This window comes from Ammodytes marinus (assembly GCF_949987685.1).
Source record: "Ammodytes marinus genome assembly, chromosome: 9".
NCBI classification, from domain to species: Eukaryota; Metazoa; Chordata; class Actinopteri; order Uranoscopiformes; family Ammodytidae; genus Ammodytes; species Ammodytes marinus.
Window position 1 is genome coordinate 19,961,144 of NC_137213.1, and position 17,078 is coordinate 19,978,221.

The 17,078-nt window shown below is 45.8% G+C and overlaps 1 protein-coding gene across 1 annotated transcript in view; it reads left to right on the top strand.

The window, feature by feature from the left end:
- Positions 1-16,839, top strand: part of ptprsb (protein tyrosine phosphatase receptor type Sb) — a gene marked incomplete at both ends in the record, with an annotated part of 47,901 nt that extends 31,062 nt beyond the window's left edge. The window contains 24 exons of the mRNA XM_080034722.1: positions 1,063-1,365; positions 1,589-1,782; positions 1,928-1,954; positions 2,238-2,355; positions 2,573-3,235; positions 4,035-4,129; positions 4,685-4,938; positions 5,196-5,283; positions 5,547-5,765; positions 6,669-6,826; positions 7,503-7,514; positions 7,764-7,876; positions 9,684-9,781; positions 10,032-10,155; positions 10,659-10,837; positions 11,592-11,711; positions 12,581-12,735; positions 13,644-13,929; positions 14,008-14,186; positions 14,811-14,937; positions 15,040-15,165; positions 15,859-16,013; positions 16,194-16,329; positions 16,771-16,839. Coding sequence (XP_079890848.1) covers positions 1,063-1,365; positions 1,589-1,782; positions 1,928-1,954; positions 2,238-2,355; positions 2,573-3,235; positions 4,035-4,129; positions 4,685-4,938; positions 5,196-5,283; positions 5,547-5,765; positions 6,669-6,826; positions 7,503-7,514; positions 7,764-7,876; positions 9,684-9,781; positions 10,032-10,155; positions 10,659-10,837; positions 11,592-11,711; positions 12,581-12,735; positions 13,644-13,929; positions 14,008-14,186; positions 14,811-14,937; positions 15,040-15,165; positions 15,859-16,013; positions 16,194-16,329; positions 16,771-16,839 — 3,998 coding nt within the window. The remainder of the gene's footprint in view (positions 1-1,062; positions 1,366-1,588; positions 1,783-1,927; positions 1,955-2,237; positions 2,356-2,572; positions 3,236-4,034; positions 4,130-4,684; positions 4,939-5,195; positions 5,284-5,546; positions 5,766-6,668; positions 6,827-7,502; positions 7,515-7,763; positions 7,877-9,683; positions 9,782-10,031; positions 10,156-10,658; positions 10,838-11,591; positions 11,712-12,580; positions 12,736-13,643; positions 13,930-14,007; positions 14,187-14,810; positions 14,938-15,039; positions 15,166-15,858; positions 16,014-16,193; positions 16,330-16,770) is intronic.
- Positions 16,840-17,078: the final 239 nt, after the last annotated feature.

Genomic DNA, 17,078 nt, shown 5'->3' on the forward strand with positions numbered 1-17,078 from the left:
CGGAGGCCAACAGCACAGTGGCTGTACGGCTGAGTGGATAGATACTTGAACCTGTCAGCTAGAACTATTACACTCCCACACACATACACACACGTGCGATTACACAGCCACAGCTCAGGCACGAAACCCAGACGGCTCGGACGGCCACGCGTGTGTCCGCTCTTACATCTAACATGACGGATACTTGCGGCTCACAAATGTGTGGTGACAAAAGTCATCTTAGGTTTCCCTGTACTCGTCGTGTGTGAAACAGTACATATCCCAGCCTTCTTCTGATTCAATTCTTGTCTTACAATTCATCATTCTCTAGCCTGAATTTCAATATCCGTCTGAGTGCCTTTTCTCTCCCGGGCTCCCTGCTCTTTTAATATTGTATTTTTTTCTATCACCTGCCTCCTAAATCCTCTCAGCTGTGTGTGAGAACTGTTTAAGTTTCTTTGTTTCTTCCTAACGTGAAGCCCCAGACCTTTACCCAGGGGGTGGAAAAGTCTGGGAACACTCCATTATCCAGGGGACTCAAGGATGATGTCGCCAAAGGGGGCTGGTGTTGTGAAATGTGTATATTTGTCTGTGCTCCTGTGTACTGAACTGTGCATCCCTGACTAAGAGATATATTCCCTCACGGTTTTTCATTCATAAATCTGGATCCTTCTTCTTGCTGCACTAGCAACGGCCAAAGGATGAGATTATAATTGTTGGGTATCGGGTACACATTCTCCCTGGGTATAATTAAGTTGTCCGCTCAGGGTCAATACTCTTGTCTCTGGTTTTATTTCATTAGGTTCTTCTACTCCCTACATTATGCTTTTACAGTATGTGGTCGACCCCCCCCCCCCCCCCCCCCCCCCCCCGCCCGCACTTTATTTGAGTCATGTTTGTCATGGTGTTATCTCTTTCAGTTCAGTTCACCTTAGTTTCTTATTGTTTCCTTTCTTATCCTTTTCTACTATCCTTTTGCTTTTTATTATTTCCCTCTCTCTCTCTCTCGCTTTTTCAACCTCATTCTCCTGGGTCTCTCCTAAACTCTTTGCCGATGGTCCTCCTTGCACCTTGTCCAATCAGGGCCCTCGGCTGCACCCGAGGATGTGTCCTGCCAAAGCGTCAGCTCCACCTCACTGAGAATAAGCTGGGGGCCACAGAGTGAGGAGTTTGCAGGTTATGAGCCCAGGTACCAGAGGGTTTCTGGGGCAGGAGGCGAAGGGCAGGGCCAGGCGATGAAGGGGCTTCCAGTCCCCGCCCAGCAGGGGCAAACGGTATTAGAGAAGCTGGAGAAATGGAGCTGGTACAACATCACCTTGGCAGCCTCCACTGCAGATGGGACCGGACCCACCAGCCTGCCTATGCTTTGCAGAACTGATGAGGACGGTAAGAGCGAGAGCGGGCAGATCAGACCACATCAGTATTGATTGTTCAGTTGATTATATACTGGCCGCAGGACTGTTGGTCACTTAATTAATTCCTAATTTCTTTCTTTGTGTGTGTGTGTGTGTGTGTGTGTGTGTGTGTGTGTGTGTGTGTGTGTGTGTGTGTGTGTGTGTGTGTGTGTGTGTGTGTGTGTGTGTGTGTTCTCGCGCCTGCCCACTCCTAGTCCCTGGTGCAGCTCCTCGTCAGGTGGACATCCAGCCGCTCAACTCCTCGGCTCTCCGAGTCACCTGGCGGTCAGTGTTGCCACGGTTACGGCGAGGCCAGATCCGTGGCTACCAGGTGCGTTTCAGCCGCGCGGAGGGCAGCGAATCACGGAACCTTCCTCGGATCAAGGACCTCCTATTGGACGAGGCCCAGGTGACGTCATAGCTCTGCATATTAAAATTATTAAATGATTCATTTATTTTTATCATTAAACATCCGCCCTCCCTCTCTCCTTTTGTCCTTTGACTCACTCTCATCCTCTGGGCTGTCTGCGGGTTGCGTGTGTCTGTGGGAGAAGATGGAGGAGGATGACTCCACTCAATATGTGAGCGCAGACTACACGTCCTCTTCTCAATATAAACGTGCTCACTTTTTAGACTCACTATGCTGCACAATGCATCCAATGCATTACACTGAGACAGACAGTTATGAATTCCTCATTAAGTTTGACCATATATGATATGATGAGGCTCTGATAAGTAGGCTAACTTATGAACATTTCCCCCTGATGCATAACTGTAAAGAAAGGGAATAAAGACAAATGCATTATGTTGTAAGGGATAGAACTAGCAGTATTTAATGGTGCTGTTGCATGTTTTCCTCCACAGGAGCTGATTTTGGGAGGTCTGAAAGCAGAGACTGCGTACTCTGTTTCAGTGGCAGCGTACACCACCAAAGGGGACGGAGCGCACAGCAAAGCCAAGCTGGTGCAGACCCTAGGGATTGGTAAACACATGCCATGTATACAGTTCAGTGCTCTAGATTTAGTGACACACTCAGAAATTGATCTTACAGTAAACTGCACCAGGAGCCGCCGGCAGTAAATATACAGCCTAATCAATTGTAAATCATTGTACAAGATTTACATGTTATATGTTTTTTAAGTATACAGTATATATATTACCATTGATTTTCTACTGCCCCTCCATGTTGTCGTTTGCAGTGCCCGGCCCGCCCTCCCTTTGGGTGAGTCCAGGATTGGGTCCATCAGTCTTGGTACGCTGGGCTCCTCCGCTGGAGCGCTTTGAGTCAGGCTCCAGTGGCCGGCGGGTCCCAGTGGAGATCCAGGGTTACCGCTTGCAGTTTGGCCTGAAGAACACCTCTTTAGACACCACCGAGGATTTCACCAGCCGGGAGAACAACTTCACTGTGGGCGTCTCCCCCGACTCTCCCTACGTCTTTGTCCTCTCTGCCAAGGGCCGCGCGGGTTACGGAGACACAGCGTGGAAGGAAATAACGGTTCCCATGATCCCCCCCTCGGGACACCCCAACGTATTCGACTCTATCAATGCCACTTGCTGCTCACTCCAGTTCTCCTGGCTAGCCCCGGCCTCAGATGTGTGGAACGGCCCCCTCACACAGTACACCATAGCTTACAGAGAGGCCCCCTGCCCCAAACCCTCTGCTGAGCCGGGCACTACAGCCTCGCCAGTCCCCACTACTAATGCCCCCTGGCTGATTGTGCTTCCAGCCAGCGAGTCCAGCTACACCATCCTGGGCCTCAATCACAGCACAGCCTACGAGGTGCAGCTCAGAGCCCACAACAAGGCAGGCCCAGGCCCCTTCAGCCCACCTCTGGTGAGCCGAACCATGGCCTTTGAAACAGGTAGGGCAGGCCTCAGGGAAAGAAAACTTCACCTTCTAAGCACTGGTTCAGCTTCACATCTCTGCTACCCCCTCTCCCCCTTAATGTGGAGGTCACTCCAACAGAACGCTAAATTAAATGAAGTTGTGGCCAGTTCTTACAGATCGGCCTTTTTCACCAGTGCACCTTCTGAGAAGTGGCTGAGAAACTGCCAGTCCAAGGGAGCAGTCAGACTCTCCCCCCCAAATCTCCTCCACTCACTCACTTATACCTTCATCACCTACCCTTCACCTCCAGTGGAAGCAGGCTGAATGTTGATGGATGTTTGCTTCAAGAGCACTGCTTATCACAGACCCTCAGGTAAAAGTCAATACAAGGCCTTGGATATACAGTATCTCATACCGAAGGTAAGTGTGCAGTCTGATTTTGAGTGAAAACCGGAATCTGGGGCTGTATCTGCAGGTAAGCCTTTTTTAATATATTTTTGATAGCCCTTCACTTACCACCTTTTCCAAAGCTGTTGCTGACATGCTGAATTCTGAGTCTAACGCACACGATCTCGCACTCTTGAGAATGTGGCATGTCACATTCCCGCAGCCAGCCAGCTAGTCTGTGTGTTGTTTGTACTTCTTACTCTTGCCATCCACTCTCCTCATCACCTGCCCATCCTGCTAACATCATGTATTCTTACCCCAGTAACACATCTGACTGACACGTCTGCCATTTCTAACAGGTCTGCAGTGGGAACACAGAGGAGAACCGCTGAATAGAACGTTAGGACTTCATTTTGACTGTGTCTTCTTGTTTGTTTGTTTCCCAGATGTGCCGAGGAATTTCTCAGTCAATCTGGCCACCAAGACCAGTGTTCTCCTGACCTGGGAGTTCCCGGAGAGCAGCAGCCCCTATCGCTTTACTGTATGTCTACTGGCCAGTGCATGTACATGTGAAGCGAAATAACCCCTGTCATTTCCTCCTAGGGTCATTTATAACATGATTACAACATATTTTGTTGTAATATTAGCCAGGTGCTCTGTTTTATAGTAGTTTTACATTACCTTATAGTTTTAGAATGCATGGGCTCTTCAATTATACATGCAAGTGTAAATGTCAGCATTTTAACACGAACCATAATGTTAATTAATGAGCTTTAAAGCTGCTGGTAGGAAGTATTTGTTACCTTATGGCGTAGCAATGCTACAGTAGTTTCTTCCCTCTGTTTCAATACTTTGTGCTAAGCTAATATAGCCTTCTGCTCGTGGTAGCGTCATATTTACCACACAGACATGTGAGTGGTATGAATATTCTAATCTTACTCAAATAAGCAATTATGCAAGATGGGGGGACAGTTTTTTCCATTTAAGAGGTTTTTCATGCATTAGAATACATTAGCATCATCAGCCTTCAGTAAAATCATAATTAGCCTCTTGCCTATTGTTCAAATTTGACTTTGGGCGTCTCCAACCCATCCAGGTGGAGTATAACCGACAGAAGATGGAGGTGGACGCTCGCCTGAGAAAGGCGGTCATCCCAAACCTCCAGGCCGACACCAGCTACGACTTTAAGATCACCGCTCCGGAGGGCAACATGGGAGGCCTTCGCCACCGCATCTCCGCCAAGACCTCTCCACCAATCACCATCCGCCGGCCCGAGATCGATCACACCCGAGATACTGAGACCACCGTCACTATCATCCTGCCCTCACTGGAGACTCGCACTCCTGTCAAGTAAGATTGAAAGATGGAGTTCGTCTTTTTAATGTGTTTTTTATTTTGTCATGGATTCTGTTGTAGACTTGCTGCACTCTGCAGATCAGATGATTACAATCTCTGACAGATGTGGGGGCCAGAAGATAACATGACCTGACTGAAAGATGCTAGAGATAAAAGCGGGCAAAGGGACGCGAAAATAGTAACCACATGAGACATGTCTGCTATTGTAGAACTGGGCTGACTGTTGTTTGTCCTCTTCTTGCTCCCGACAGGAATGTTTATGTGGTGGTGGTTCCGCTGCGGAGAGCCCGCGGCGTCATCAGACACCTGAAGAGCCCAGATGAAATGGACCTTGAGGAGGTGAGAAGCACAACAATGACAGCACACCCACATATGTCTGCTGCCTGGAAGGAGAAAGAGACTGATAAACACACACATACACACACACACACACAATCTTGTCGCTACGAACCCCTGGCAACGCTCACCCTTTTATAATACAATATCAGTGTTTAAACATTAGTCATAGCTATTGCAGCGGCCGTATTTTTCTTGCCTGCGTCTTTTCAATCTGTCTGTTTCTCTCTTTCTTTCCCTCTCCCATGTCGCCCCTGTCCCCCCAGCTGTTAAAAGACATCAGTCAAAGGCAGAGGGACTCCCGGCAGCAGAAGCAGGTGGACCTGCGCCGTGCTTACATCACGGCCCGTTTCACACCTGCCACCCTGCCGGCTTTCTTCACACTGGGCGACCAGCTGGACTACGGTGGCTTCGAGAACCGAGCCCTGGACGCGGGGCAGGAGTATGTCTTCTTCATCCTGGCTGAGCTCAACTCCACAACCGGGGTACGAATGGAAGCCAGCCGTCGTCTTCTTGTCACATCTCTTCCCTGTGTACCGTGTTTATAAACCGCTACCCCGCGTTCCCACTACTGCAGGCTGTCAAATCCTATTGTAATCAATATGGCCCTGGCTGCTGAAAAAAGTTAAATGCACGTCAGTCAGTCAGAGGTGTTTGCGAGCAAAAAGGCAATAACCTTCCACATACCTCCCATCACCACTGCTAATAAAGAGTGAGTGCATACCTACCGTGGCAGTTAGAAGAGATATTGCCTTTATGCGCTGCTCGCGTGTGTGCGTCTGAATTGGAATAGACATAAATATAAAACTTGAATTAGGAAAGATTATATTTTTTTATTACATGTTTTTTTTTTATTAGGAACGCTTTTAACCCAAGGGATGCTCTTCAAAAGTCCTTCAGAACTAATAAAAAAGGCCCTTTAATTCAGTTTATTGTAATTAGAATAGCACATCTAACATCAGAGAGCTGAGATAGATACATTCTATGTTGTCTAAAACGCTGAGCATGATCCAAAATAATCTCATAGCATAGGCGTATGTAAAACAAGTTATGTGCAGCTTGATACCAATTACAGGAATGCCTCTCAATGTAATGCAATCCAGTGCAACAGCTCTACAATCACTACTACATTAGAAGGTTGCAATTTGAGTGGGACTTGGTGAAAGAGTGTTCGGTTTGACGCCTAGGGTTATTTCGCCTAGGGTTATTTCGCCTAAGGTTATTTCCATATTGTGTTGAATTGTTTTGTAATGACATTTTTTTTTAAACATTGTCAAAGAACATGATACTGCCAAAGCTGTTAATAAACAAAAACAAACAAAAATGCACAGTTTAAGTGTCTTGCACGTTTTTTTTCCTGACTACGTATGTGCCTTTATGTTTTGCAGAAAATGTACGTGGCCAGCCCCTACACAGACCCTGTGATCGCCCCAGATTCTGACCCCCAGCCCCTGGATGCAGGCGATGGTCTGATCTGGGTGGTTGGACCTGTACTGGCTGTGGTCTTCATCATCTGCATAGTCATCGCTATCCTCCTTTACAAAAAGTGAGTGGGACTCATAAACTATAACACAAATGTACCAAAAAAAAAAAAAAAAACATAACTATGAGCCTCGATGATTACGTCAGAATGGTTGTGTGTGTGTGTGTGTGTGTGTGTGTGTGTGTGTGTGTGTGTGTCTCCCAGCGAGCATGTTACTGGAATGGGACTAAATGTTCAAGACTATTTTCAGCAACAAATTAACACGCATTTGGAACTGTGTCGCTCATTGATGTGTTTTTAATAGTTTAATAACAACTCTGGATGTCTACGAGCAAGCCATTTCTGGCTTTGGCTACGAAAGCAACACTTTAGGGAAAATATTCAATGTTTCCAGCCATTTTATTTAAAGATTCATTAAGTATCTGTCTATCATACTCTTTGGTTGCATTCTGCAAGTAGGTTCCACTGATATTTCTTGTAACGTTTCATTTTTGGCCATCCTCCCCAAATTGCTCAACTTTCTGTCGGATATTCATTAAATGTGTTTGAATTTAGACATTTGTTCCCCCCCCCCCCCTTCAGACATCTATGAAAGAGTCTGACCCTGGTGTGATATCTGCAGCGAAGCCATCAAGCTTTTGAATACTGATGCAAAATATTGATTTTCCTCTCTGTCTGTTTCCTCCCTTTTCTTCCACTAATTATTCCTTCCGTCGCCTTCTTCCTTCACTGGGAGCAGCAAACCTGACAGGTAAGATTAAACCAATGTCACGCTCTTTGTGCATTTTAACCCCCAGCAATTACATGGTACCAGATGCCGTACAGAGAACTCTGTAAAAAAAGTTAAAAAAATAATAAAAAAAACACTGAATCTGTTAATTCACTATTTACTCGAATCAAGTGGCTGAACTAATGATGTGTCAGTAGTGGGGTCTGTTCTCCTCTCTCTGGCTATTTGCATGTGCTAATTGCTCCTTTGACTCACTGCTGTTTTGAGCAGCAAGCGCAAGGACTCTGAACCCGGAACCAAGAGCCTGTTGAGCAACGCAGAGATGATGGCCCATCACCCGACAGACCCCGTGGAGATGAGACGCATCAACTTCCAGACTCCCGGTATGACAGCATGTACCCGCACACACAGGCACCCAAACACACACACACACACACACACACACACACACACACACACACACACAGCACATTTGCATATTAAAGTACACTTTCAATTGCTCATCTTTCCCTAATGAAATATGCATGCTGCGGCTAAATTTAACTTTGGCTGAAATTATGCAGACAAGATTGTGAACGCACTGACTCCCACGCATCAGCGACGTGGCCAACATGCACCTGGCAGCTTTCAGTCCTTTCTTGATACAGATTCAAAATGGCCACTGCCCATGTAGCACAGTTTGGGCTCACTCACAGTCACGGCTGAGTCATAACGGTGTGAAAAAAATATCCGGTCATCTCCGCTCGCCCACACAATCCTCATGCCAGGCAACATTCAGAACACACAATGGTGATGACACAAATCAGTCCCGTCCTCTCTTTAATATGTTCCTGAGTTAGGTTTGACGGTCAGAGCGCCCGTATCAAAGCTGTGAGCTGTGATCACTTGTTAAGGAATTGACTCACGCCCGGCATAACCAACGGAAGCCCCGCTGTGAAGTAACTGCATGAATGTTGCCGCTCCCCGCACCTCTCCCCCCACTGAGCCCAGATCTAACAACACAGCTGCTGTGGTCGTGGCAACAGGCTGATCAGGCTTTGCTGTCACTATTTTCCTCATTACATTAGCAGCATCCAAACAACACACACAAGGCCTGGAGGACCTTAATCACTGTTCTCACAATGTTTTCATTCAGGGCTGCAGTTTATAGAAGTCTCACAGGGTCCTTATGGGAAAAAAGGTGTCACGGTGCGTCTCCATGGTGAACGGCTTAGTGTTTATCTGCCCTCCTAAGGTCTAGGCGATATAAAGACAAATGCTATAGTATACCGTAGGTTTTAAAACCGTAGATGAAGGTCTCATGGTTACTTTTATTTATTTTCTCCCTTACAAGTTCCAAAGCGTAACCCACGGAATAAATCTCTTAAAGCTCTCCTCTTCCATGATAACGTTTTGTAACACTCTCATGAGGCTGCAACCTTGATACTCCCACATCACCCACTTCTCATCCCCCTCGAGGTTTTTTGCGCTTTTAAAAAAGGATCGGCAGAGATGAAATTTGTCTCCAACAAAGCCCTGGCTGATGCTATCAGAGGTCATTTTGGTCGTGACAGGAGCGTTTTGTCGTGATTACCTGTGTTGGTACAGCGGGGCCAGTGCTATAGATGAAAATATCCATAGAAAAATTTGCCGTTTTTCGCTGTGTTGCTATTGGAATGGCTCTCTCAGTAGTGCAGAATTTGGGGCATTGAATGGATTGTGATTACTGTTTACATAGCCATGTTACTTTGATTTATTGTTGCAACTAGTTGCCTTTTTTGAATGGACAATGGATTCGCTACAGCTTCTCCTTCCTCCACTCCGACTGCGAGAAAAAGAAAGGATTGCAGGGAGGCATAGGTTTCTTCTATTTGTGTGTGCGAGCGTGAGTGCGCGTAGCCTTGCCTAATTAGTGTTCTGTCCCCTGTTTGTTTTTTCCGTGCGTTGCTTCTCCTCTGATCACAGTGAAGGCAATTTATCAAAAGAAAAACCATTTGCAAACAAACAAGACTCGCCAACACTTTGTCCTCGCACATGGATCAAAATTGATTTTCCGCCCCAGCGTGTGCCTTAATGATATGTGGATGGGCTTTGATTTGTATAATGATCTTCCTATCTTTTTAGCGTTTAAGTGCTGCTTGACCCGCCTGTAATTTAGGTGCTTTAGGCTGAACCGCGCGTCACCTCTTAACCCCTTTGTTGTCAACACAGGAATGATGAGCCACCCTCCCATCCCCATCAGCGAGCTGGCCGAGCACATAGAGCTGCTGAAAGCCAACGACAACCTCAGGCTGTCCCAGGAGTACGAGGTGAGGCAATGCGTCTCTGGTTTTCCATGCAAATGAATAGACAACATCCCTGTTGTTCAAAAGGGGCGTTAAGCCTGCCAAGCTAAACATTTTATTTATTTTTTGAATCTCTGTGACTATAGTATCATGATTTATTCAGCAATTGCAATTTATTGCTGTTACTCGTCTACATCGCTGAGCACTCTCTTTCCATTACCCCTCAGCGGCCCTCCTTAATAATCTGTTAATGTGTGTGTGTGCTTCTCCCCAGTCCATCGACCCCAGTCAGCAGTTCACGTGGGAGCAATCCAACCTAGAGGTCAACAAGCCTAAAAACCGCTACGCTAACGTCATCGCCTATGACCACACCAGAGTGGTCCTGGCTCCCATAGAAGGTAAGGGGATTAAGCTGGGGCTAAAAGGCAAGCGCCTTAGAGAGGACGTTAAAGACATTCTAATGGAGGAGCTTGAGCGTTTGGTTTGCGTTCAGGTGGAGGGGCGAACACAATGAGGGGAGTGAGAGGAAGGGAGAAAGGGGAGAGTTGTTGTGATGGATGAAATATGAAATTGCAAACGGTGCTCAAGAATTGGCCGTGTGCAGCGGCGTGAGACTGACAAACAGCGCGGGTGCACTCAAGTGCAGCCAGCGGTGCTCCAGAACAAGAAGGGGGGAGAATGGATTTGATCTGGAGCTCATGAATTTAAACCGACAGACTCTTGTTTGTTTGTTTGTCCGTCGTCGTCCGCTAGTCATTCCTTGTTGGAAGCCGCCGCTACCAGAAACAAACAGTTCGTTAGGCCGCTTGATGTAATACACTGAGGTTCATTTATTGTGTCGCTTATATGGAGAGTGCAGTTGTTTTTTTTCAAGAGGGCCTCACTGGTGTCTCTCTTTCAGCAGGCATCCTGGGCAGCGACTACATCAACGCCAACTACATCGACGGCTACAGGAAGCAGAATGCCTACATCGCTACCCAGGGCCCGCTGGCTGAGACCTTCGGGGACTTCTGGAGGATGGTGTGGGAGCAGCGGGCTGCCTCTGTCGTCATGATGACACGCCTGGAGGAAAAGTCAAGGGTAGGAAACTGGCCCATTAGTCCACTTAATATTGTTAAAGCCCCCTGTACCCCAATTCCACAAAGTCCTTCCAACTATGTTATTTGGGGAGTTGGTTGCATGGTAGTAAGCATCTTAAAAGTCATTTAAGTTTGATAAACTTTGTAGAAATTTGGGTTTAGATAACAGCAGACACTTTTATCCTAAGCAACTTACAACTGGAGCACACATTCATACACCGATAGCAGCAGCTACCACGCAGGGTGCAAGCTAACTATCGGGAGCAATTTAGGGTTTAGTGTCTTACCCAGAGACACCTGGACATGTGGTGGGGAGATGGGGGATCGAACCACCGACCCTGCTGTTGCGGGTCGACCACTGAGCTACAGTAGATGAGTCAGGGTATGCTCTGGTTCTTATCGCACAATTAGTATCTTGACCCAATGGCTGCAGTTCTCTGGCCGAACGTTCTATAAAAACAATGCCTGTTGCCTTGGAGACTGTATGATACGGCATTGCCCACACATTCCTGTCAAACAGTCTAGACAGTTTATATTTATAGTTATATTTATGAACATTTATTTTCAATTAGATTTTCTATCATACATTGATTTTGACTATTTTAGACCAGGGTTCCAGAGGCTTTCAATTCAGATAAAAGACTTAGTTTACCTGCAAATATAAAGTTTTAGGCTTTGAAAAAGGGGATGAATGTATACAGAAATACCTGTAGGACTGATGATGATGTTGATGCTATTTCTTCATCCATGTGTAGATAAAGTGTGACCAGTACTGGCCCAGTCGCGGTACAGAGACCTACGGGATGATCCAGGTCACCCTGCTGGACACCATGGAGCTGGCCACTTTCTGCGTTCGCACCCTTTCTCTGCATAAGGTAAATCATTTTGCTCCCTTCTTTTCTCTCTTCTCTCTCTCTCTCTCTCTCTCTCTCTTCAAGCCTCCCTCTCATTCCGTAGCCTAGCCTACCCACTCCTTGCCCTTCTACTCTACTAATTACAGTCATATCCAGTGACAACCGCTTTGATCTCTTGAGCTTACAATTAGGAAACCAGGAGCGACCGGATTAATCATTCGTTTTCCTCTTTCACCGAACGAGCGGTGCGCGTGGTAGTGGACACACGGAAGGAGGATAGATGGGTCTGGGCTTCACTGGTCTGGGAGTGATCAGGCCAGCCTCTCTGTGTGTCAGGCACTGAGATTTGATCACTGTTGGAAGCCCAGCATTTTTTATTTTTTTTTGGTTGCGCAGGGCTTATCAGACTAGTGTGTTTTCCTGGCCTACATACAAACACAGAAACTGGGCCAAGCGTAGCCTCCAAATGTACCACCGCTTCTAAAAAAAAGTGTGTGGATGTGTTGTGAAACGTCAAGTTTGGAGATACAGTACGTTGTGCAGCGGAGATGAATGCACAGGGAATGTTCAGCAATGCGAGTATTTTTCCTGTATTTGTTTTCTTTGTATGATATGATGTGCCATTTTATACATACTTTTATTTATTTTTTTTAAATGTTTTACATGATTCAATTTAAAGGGTATTACAAAAATGTTATGAAGGAAGTTGGTTGTGGCTTGTGTGACAATTATTATGATGAAGGTATTTATTAATGAAAATACGGCTCAGACACTGCAGTCGCAAAATAGATCAAGCTTACAAGTGTACAGTACATGTACAGACACACTTGACTTCAGTGAAAGTGAAGCCATTTGCTTGTGCTTATGTGTTACCTCATGTGTTACCTCAGAGTGGCGGCAGTGAACGGAGAGAAGTGCGTCAGTTCCAGTTTACGGCCTGGCCAGATCACGGTGTGCCAGAGTATCCCACACCATTCCTCAACTTCCTCCGCAGGGTCAAAGCCTGCAACCCCCCTGACGCTGGACCTATCATTGCTCACTGCAGGTACAGTACACACACCTGTACACGTGTGGTTTACTTTAAGGGATAGTTTGACATTTTGGGTAACATGCTTATTTGCTTTTTTGCAAAGAGTAAAACAATAGATCGTTGCTCTGTTTTTTTTTTATTTGAGGCTATTGGGAGGTGAAGTTAGCTTAGCATAAAGACTGGAGACATCCGGTCTAAGGTAATAAAATAGCCACTCAATGACAATATATCTTGTTTCTTTGATCTGTACAAGAATTGAAGTCTAAAGATAAAAGGTTGTTGTTTTATGTGGATGTATTTTGTGGGACTCACTTTGCAAGGTGCTGGAGTCATCACTGGAGTCCCAGTGATGACAAGACTTCATAAAGTCTCCGTACGTTTTAGTACAGATTTAAACCAGGATCAAACAGGTGTAAATTAGTGAGCTTTAGAGGAGCTGTTATGAGTTTTTTGATATTTTGTTTGCAGTCTCCATGCTACACTAAGATAAACGGCTGCTGGCTGTATGTTTGACATTAGTTACATGAGAGTGGTAAGAATCTTAACACCTAACCCTCGGCAAGATTGCAAATGAGCCAATTTCAAGAAATGTTAGAGGTGCTCCGAGGAACTTTCAGTTTGTGTTCATTCTTGTTTCAGTTTGTCCCTTTGGACAAAAGTGGTAGTGTTTTTATTCTGCCAGCTGTAGTTCCTGGGTGAGTGTGTACCCATGACTGTGGCATTAAGAAAAAAATATATAAAAAATAGCACTCTTTGCACTGATGGTCTCGTTTGCTGTTACGTGTCATGTAAGATCATCAGAGGAAACATTTCACAAATATTTAAAAGTTCCTCATAGCTACTTAAAACTATTCCTTTAAAAAAAATGACAAAAATAAAGTCCTCCATATCAGTCAACTAACATCTTCCTCTCCTTCTATTAGCGCCGGTGTTGGCCGCACCGGCTGTTTCATCGTCATCGACGCCATGTTGGAACGCATTCGACAGGAGCGCACCGTGGACATCTATGGCCACGTGACCCTGATGCGCTCCCAGAGGAACTACATGGTGCAGACAGAGGACCAGTACAGCTTCATCCACGAGGCCCTGCTGGAGGCTGTGGCCTGCGGCAACACGGAGGTGGCCGCCAGAAGTCTGTACTCCTACATGCAGAAGCTTTCCAAGGTGGAGACTGGGGAGCATGTCATAGGCATGGAGCTGGAGTTCAAGGTAAGGGGCTACGGAGAGGGGGAAAAATGTTTGGAATGAAGTGGTCTTCATTCATTCATGTTTTCTCTCTTCATCCAGCGACTGGCTAATACCAAAGCCCACACGTCCCGGTTTGTCACAGCCAACCTACCTTGCAACAAATTCAAGAACCGACTAGTCAACATCATGCCCTATGAGACCACCCGCGTCTGCCTGCAGCCAATCAGAGGCCTTGAGGGCTCCGACTACATCAATGCCAGTTACATAGACGGATATAGGTATGGTTTTATCATCCCGGACAACGCTAATATGACCTGACCCCTTTGTGCTCCTATGATGGCTTGTTGAGTGAATGGATTGGATGGGTTTCCACCGCAGTGCTCTCACCTGTCACGTCTTGTCAGATCTGTCGTTTAACTGTTAAACATGTTTCCTATGTGACTCCCTGTGCGGTAGTGGCTTCAGTTCCGTTGAAGGGCCATGGACGCTGGAACGCTTCTGATGATTCAGGCATTCACAGTGGTTGTACACACATGTTTGACTGTTCCTCATACTGCCTCGAGCGTGACCACTGACCCCCTTTGCAGTCTGATGCCTGACAAAAGAAAGAAAGAAAGAAAGAAAGAAAGAAAGAAAGAAAGAAAGAAAGAAAGAAAGAAAGAAAGAAAGAAAGAAAGAAAGAAAGAAAGAAAGAAAGAAAGAAAGAAAGAAAGAAAGAAAGAAAGAAAGAAAGAAAGAAAGAAAGAAAGAAAGAAAGAAAGAAAGAAAGAAAGAAAGAAAGAAAGAAAGAAAGAAAGAAAGAAAGAAAGAAAGAAAGAAAGAAAGAAAGAAAGAAAGAAAGAAAGAAAGAAAGGATGTGGCTTCATAATGAGTTTGTGTGTGTTTTATGTGTGTTTGTTTAGGCAGCAAAGGGGCTACATTGCCACCCAGGGTCCACTGGCCGAGACTACAGAGGATTTCTGGAGGATGCTGTGGGAGCACAACTCCACCATAGTGGTCATGCTCACTAAACTGAGAGAAATGGGACGGGTGGGAGACATTCTTTATACACAAAGAGCTAAAACATATCTGCAAATGTCTGCCCTGTACACAATGTTCTTAATATTATTCCTCTTTTCTGCTCTCTTTTAGGAGAAGTGTCACCAGTACTGGCCGGCTGAGCGCTCAGCCAGGTACCAGTACTTTGTGGTGGACCCCATGGCTGAGTACAACATGCCTCAGTACATCCTCCGGGAGTTCAAAGTTACGGATGCCAGGGTGGGTTTATAGTGTCTGTGTCTCTTAAAGACTTGTTCCCATGTTGTATGTTGTATTCAAAAAGCAGGAACATCTCACACTGCTTGACTTCTCTGCCCTATTCCCAATCCATCCGCGCTGTCAGAAGGCAGCGGTGCAAAGCATGTCCTATCGACCTGCATTGTGTGCTGGTTAGTGTGTGTTGTGAATGCGAATTTCTCTAACACAACAGGTTAGCGCTATCGACGAGCTGCCGTAGGTGACTCGTTACCTATGTGTGTGTGTGTGTGTGTGTGTGTGTGCACTTACGCTTGTGCACATGTGTGCCAGTTATAGACCTTGAGTCAAGCTCAGCCTGTCCCCCCCTTACTGACGCCACATTGAAAGATGCTCTATTGATCTCCATTAAAGGGGAGTCAGGAAGGCTGCGACGAAGAGAAAAGATGTAATTGCCTACTGAGTGGCTGACAATAGCAGGCTCACTGGCGATACAGCTTGATGTTAACGACAGCCACTGATCCAGGGTCAGATAACAGTAATTATCGGAGGGGAGAGAAGGATATTGCCCGGCAGAGTCTCACTCGGTCAATACAGCAAGAAGAAGCTCTTAAAATGTGTCTTTTTGAAAATATCTTGATGTGTCTCGATCGGATCAACTTTCCAGATTATATATTTTTGTGAAACCGTTCTCATCATTTTCCTTCCTTCGTTCAGGATGGCCAATCACGGACAGTGCGCCAGTTCCAGTTCACTGATTGGCCCGAGCAAGGTGTGCCCAAATCTGGGGAGGGCTTTATCGACTTCATCGGCCAAGTGCACAAAACCAAGGAGCAGTTCGGCCAGGACGGACCGATCAGCGTTCACTGCAGGTAGGCAGTAGGCGTAGCAGCAGCAGTAGCTCATGATGAAACTGTTCGCTGTTAGTTAATAAGTACATTTATTAGCATAGTAAGTGCAGCAGTGTGTGTCTTAATGTAGTGTGTCGTTGTGCCAGCTCTAGCACATTTTGAACTATAATTCACTGTTTTCCTACCTGGCTTATCCTTTAGTGCTGGCGTGGGGCGGACAGGTGTCTTCATCACTCTGAGTATTGTCCTGGAGAGGATGCGTTACGAAGGGGCGGTGGACATCTTCCAGACTGTCAAAATGCTGCGCACACAGAGACCAGCCATGGTGCAGACTGAGGTAAATTTGGGACTCGCTGATTCATTAGGAAGAACAGAGACACAAGCAAGGAAAGCACTCATACAGCACACAATCACTTCTGCTCAAAGCAATGTTTTGAATATTGGACTGATGTTTTAGAATATTTGAATTTGTTAAGAAGGGCATGTCTATAAAGGATCAACCTGAGTTACACTTAAATAATACTGTTGAAACAAACACACCTTTCCTACAACTATGCATACATAATCAGTCAATTGGCTTTACAAAATATAAAATATTGGCAACTACTGGCTTTAATAAACCATTTAATCACTAAAAAAATATCTAAAACATCAAGCTTTAGTTAAAGAAAACAAAAAATCTAGACCTTTGTGTTTTGCCTAACATAATTGCTTGCCTGTTTATAGCAATGGTATAATTTGGTTTCTTGTGTGCTTCCTCTGTTTGTTTCTCGCCCAGGATGAGTACCAGTTCGGTTACCAGGCTGCCCTTGAGTACCTGGGTAGCTTTGACCACTATGCAACGTAAACAAGGAAGACCAACTATCCATCCATCTTTCCAAAACCAACAAGCGAAAACAAAGAGAAAAAGCCTAACACAAATGAGCGAACATTTTAAACCGTTTTCTGGGAGCGAGACTCGAAAGGACACATTTTACACCAACAAAAAGGACAAAAAGCAACAACAAAAAACAGCTACAAGAAATCTGTGTCTAACAGCAGCCACACTCATCTGGAAATCCCCCTCCGAAGAAGCTGGTGGGTGTG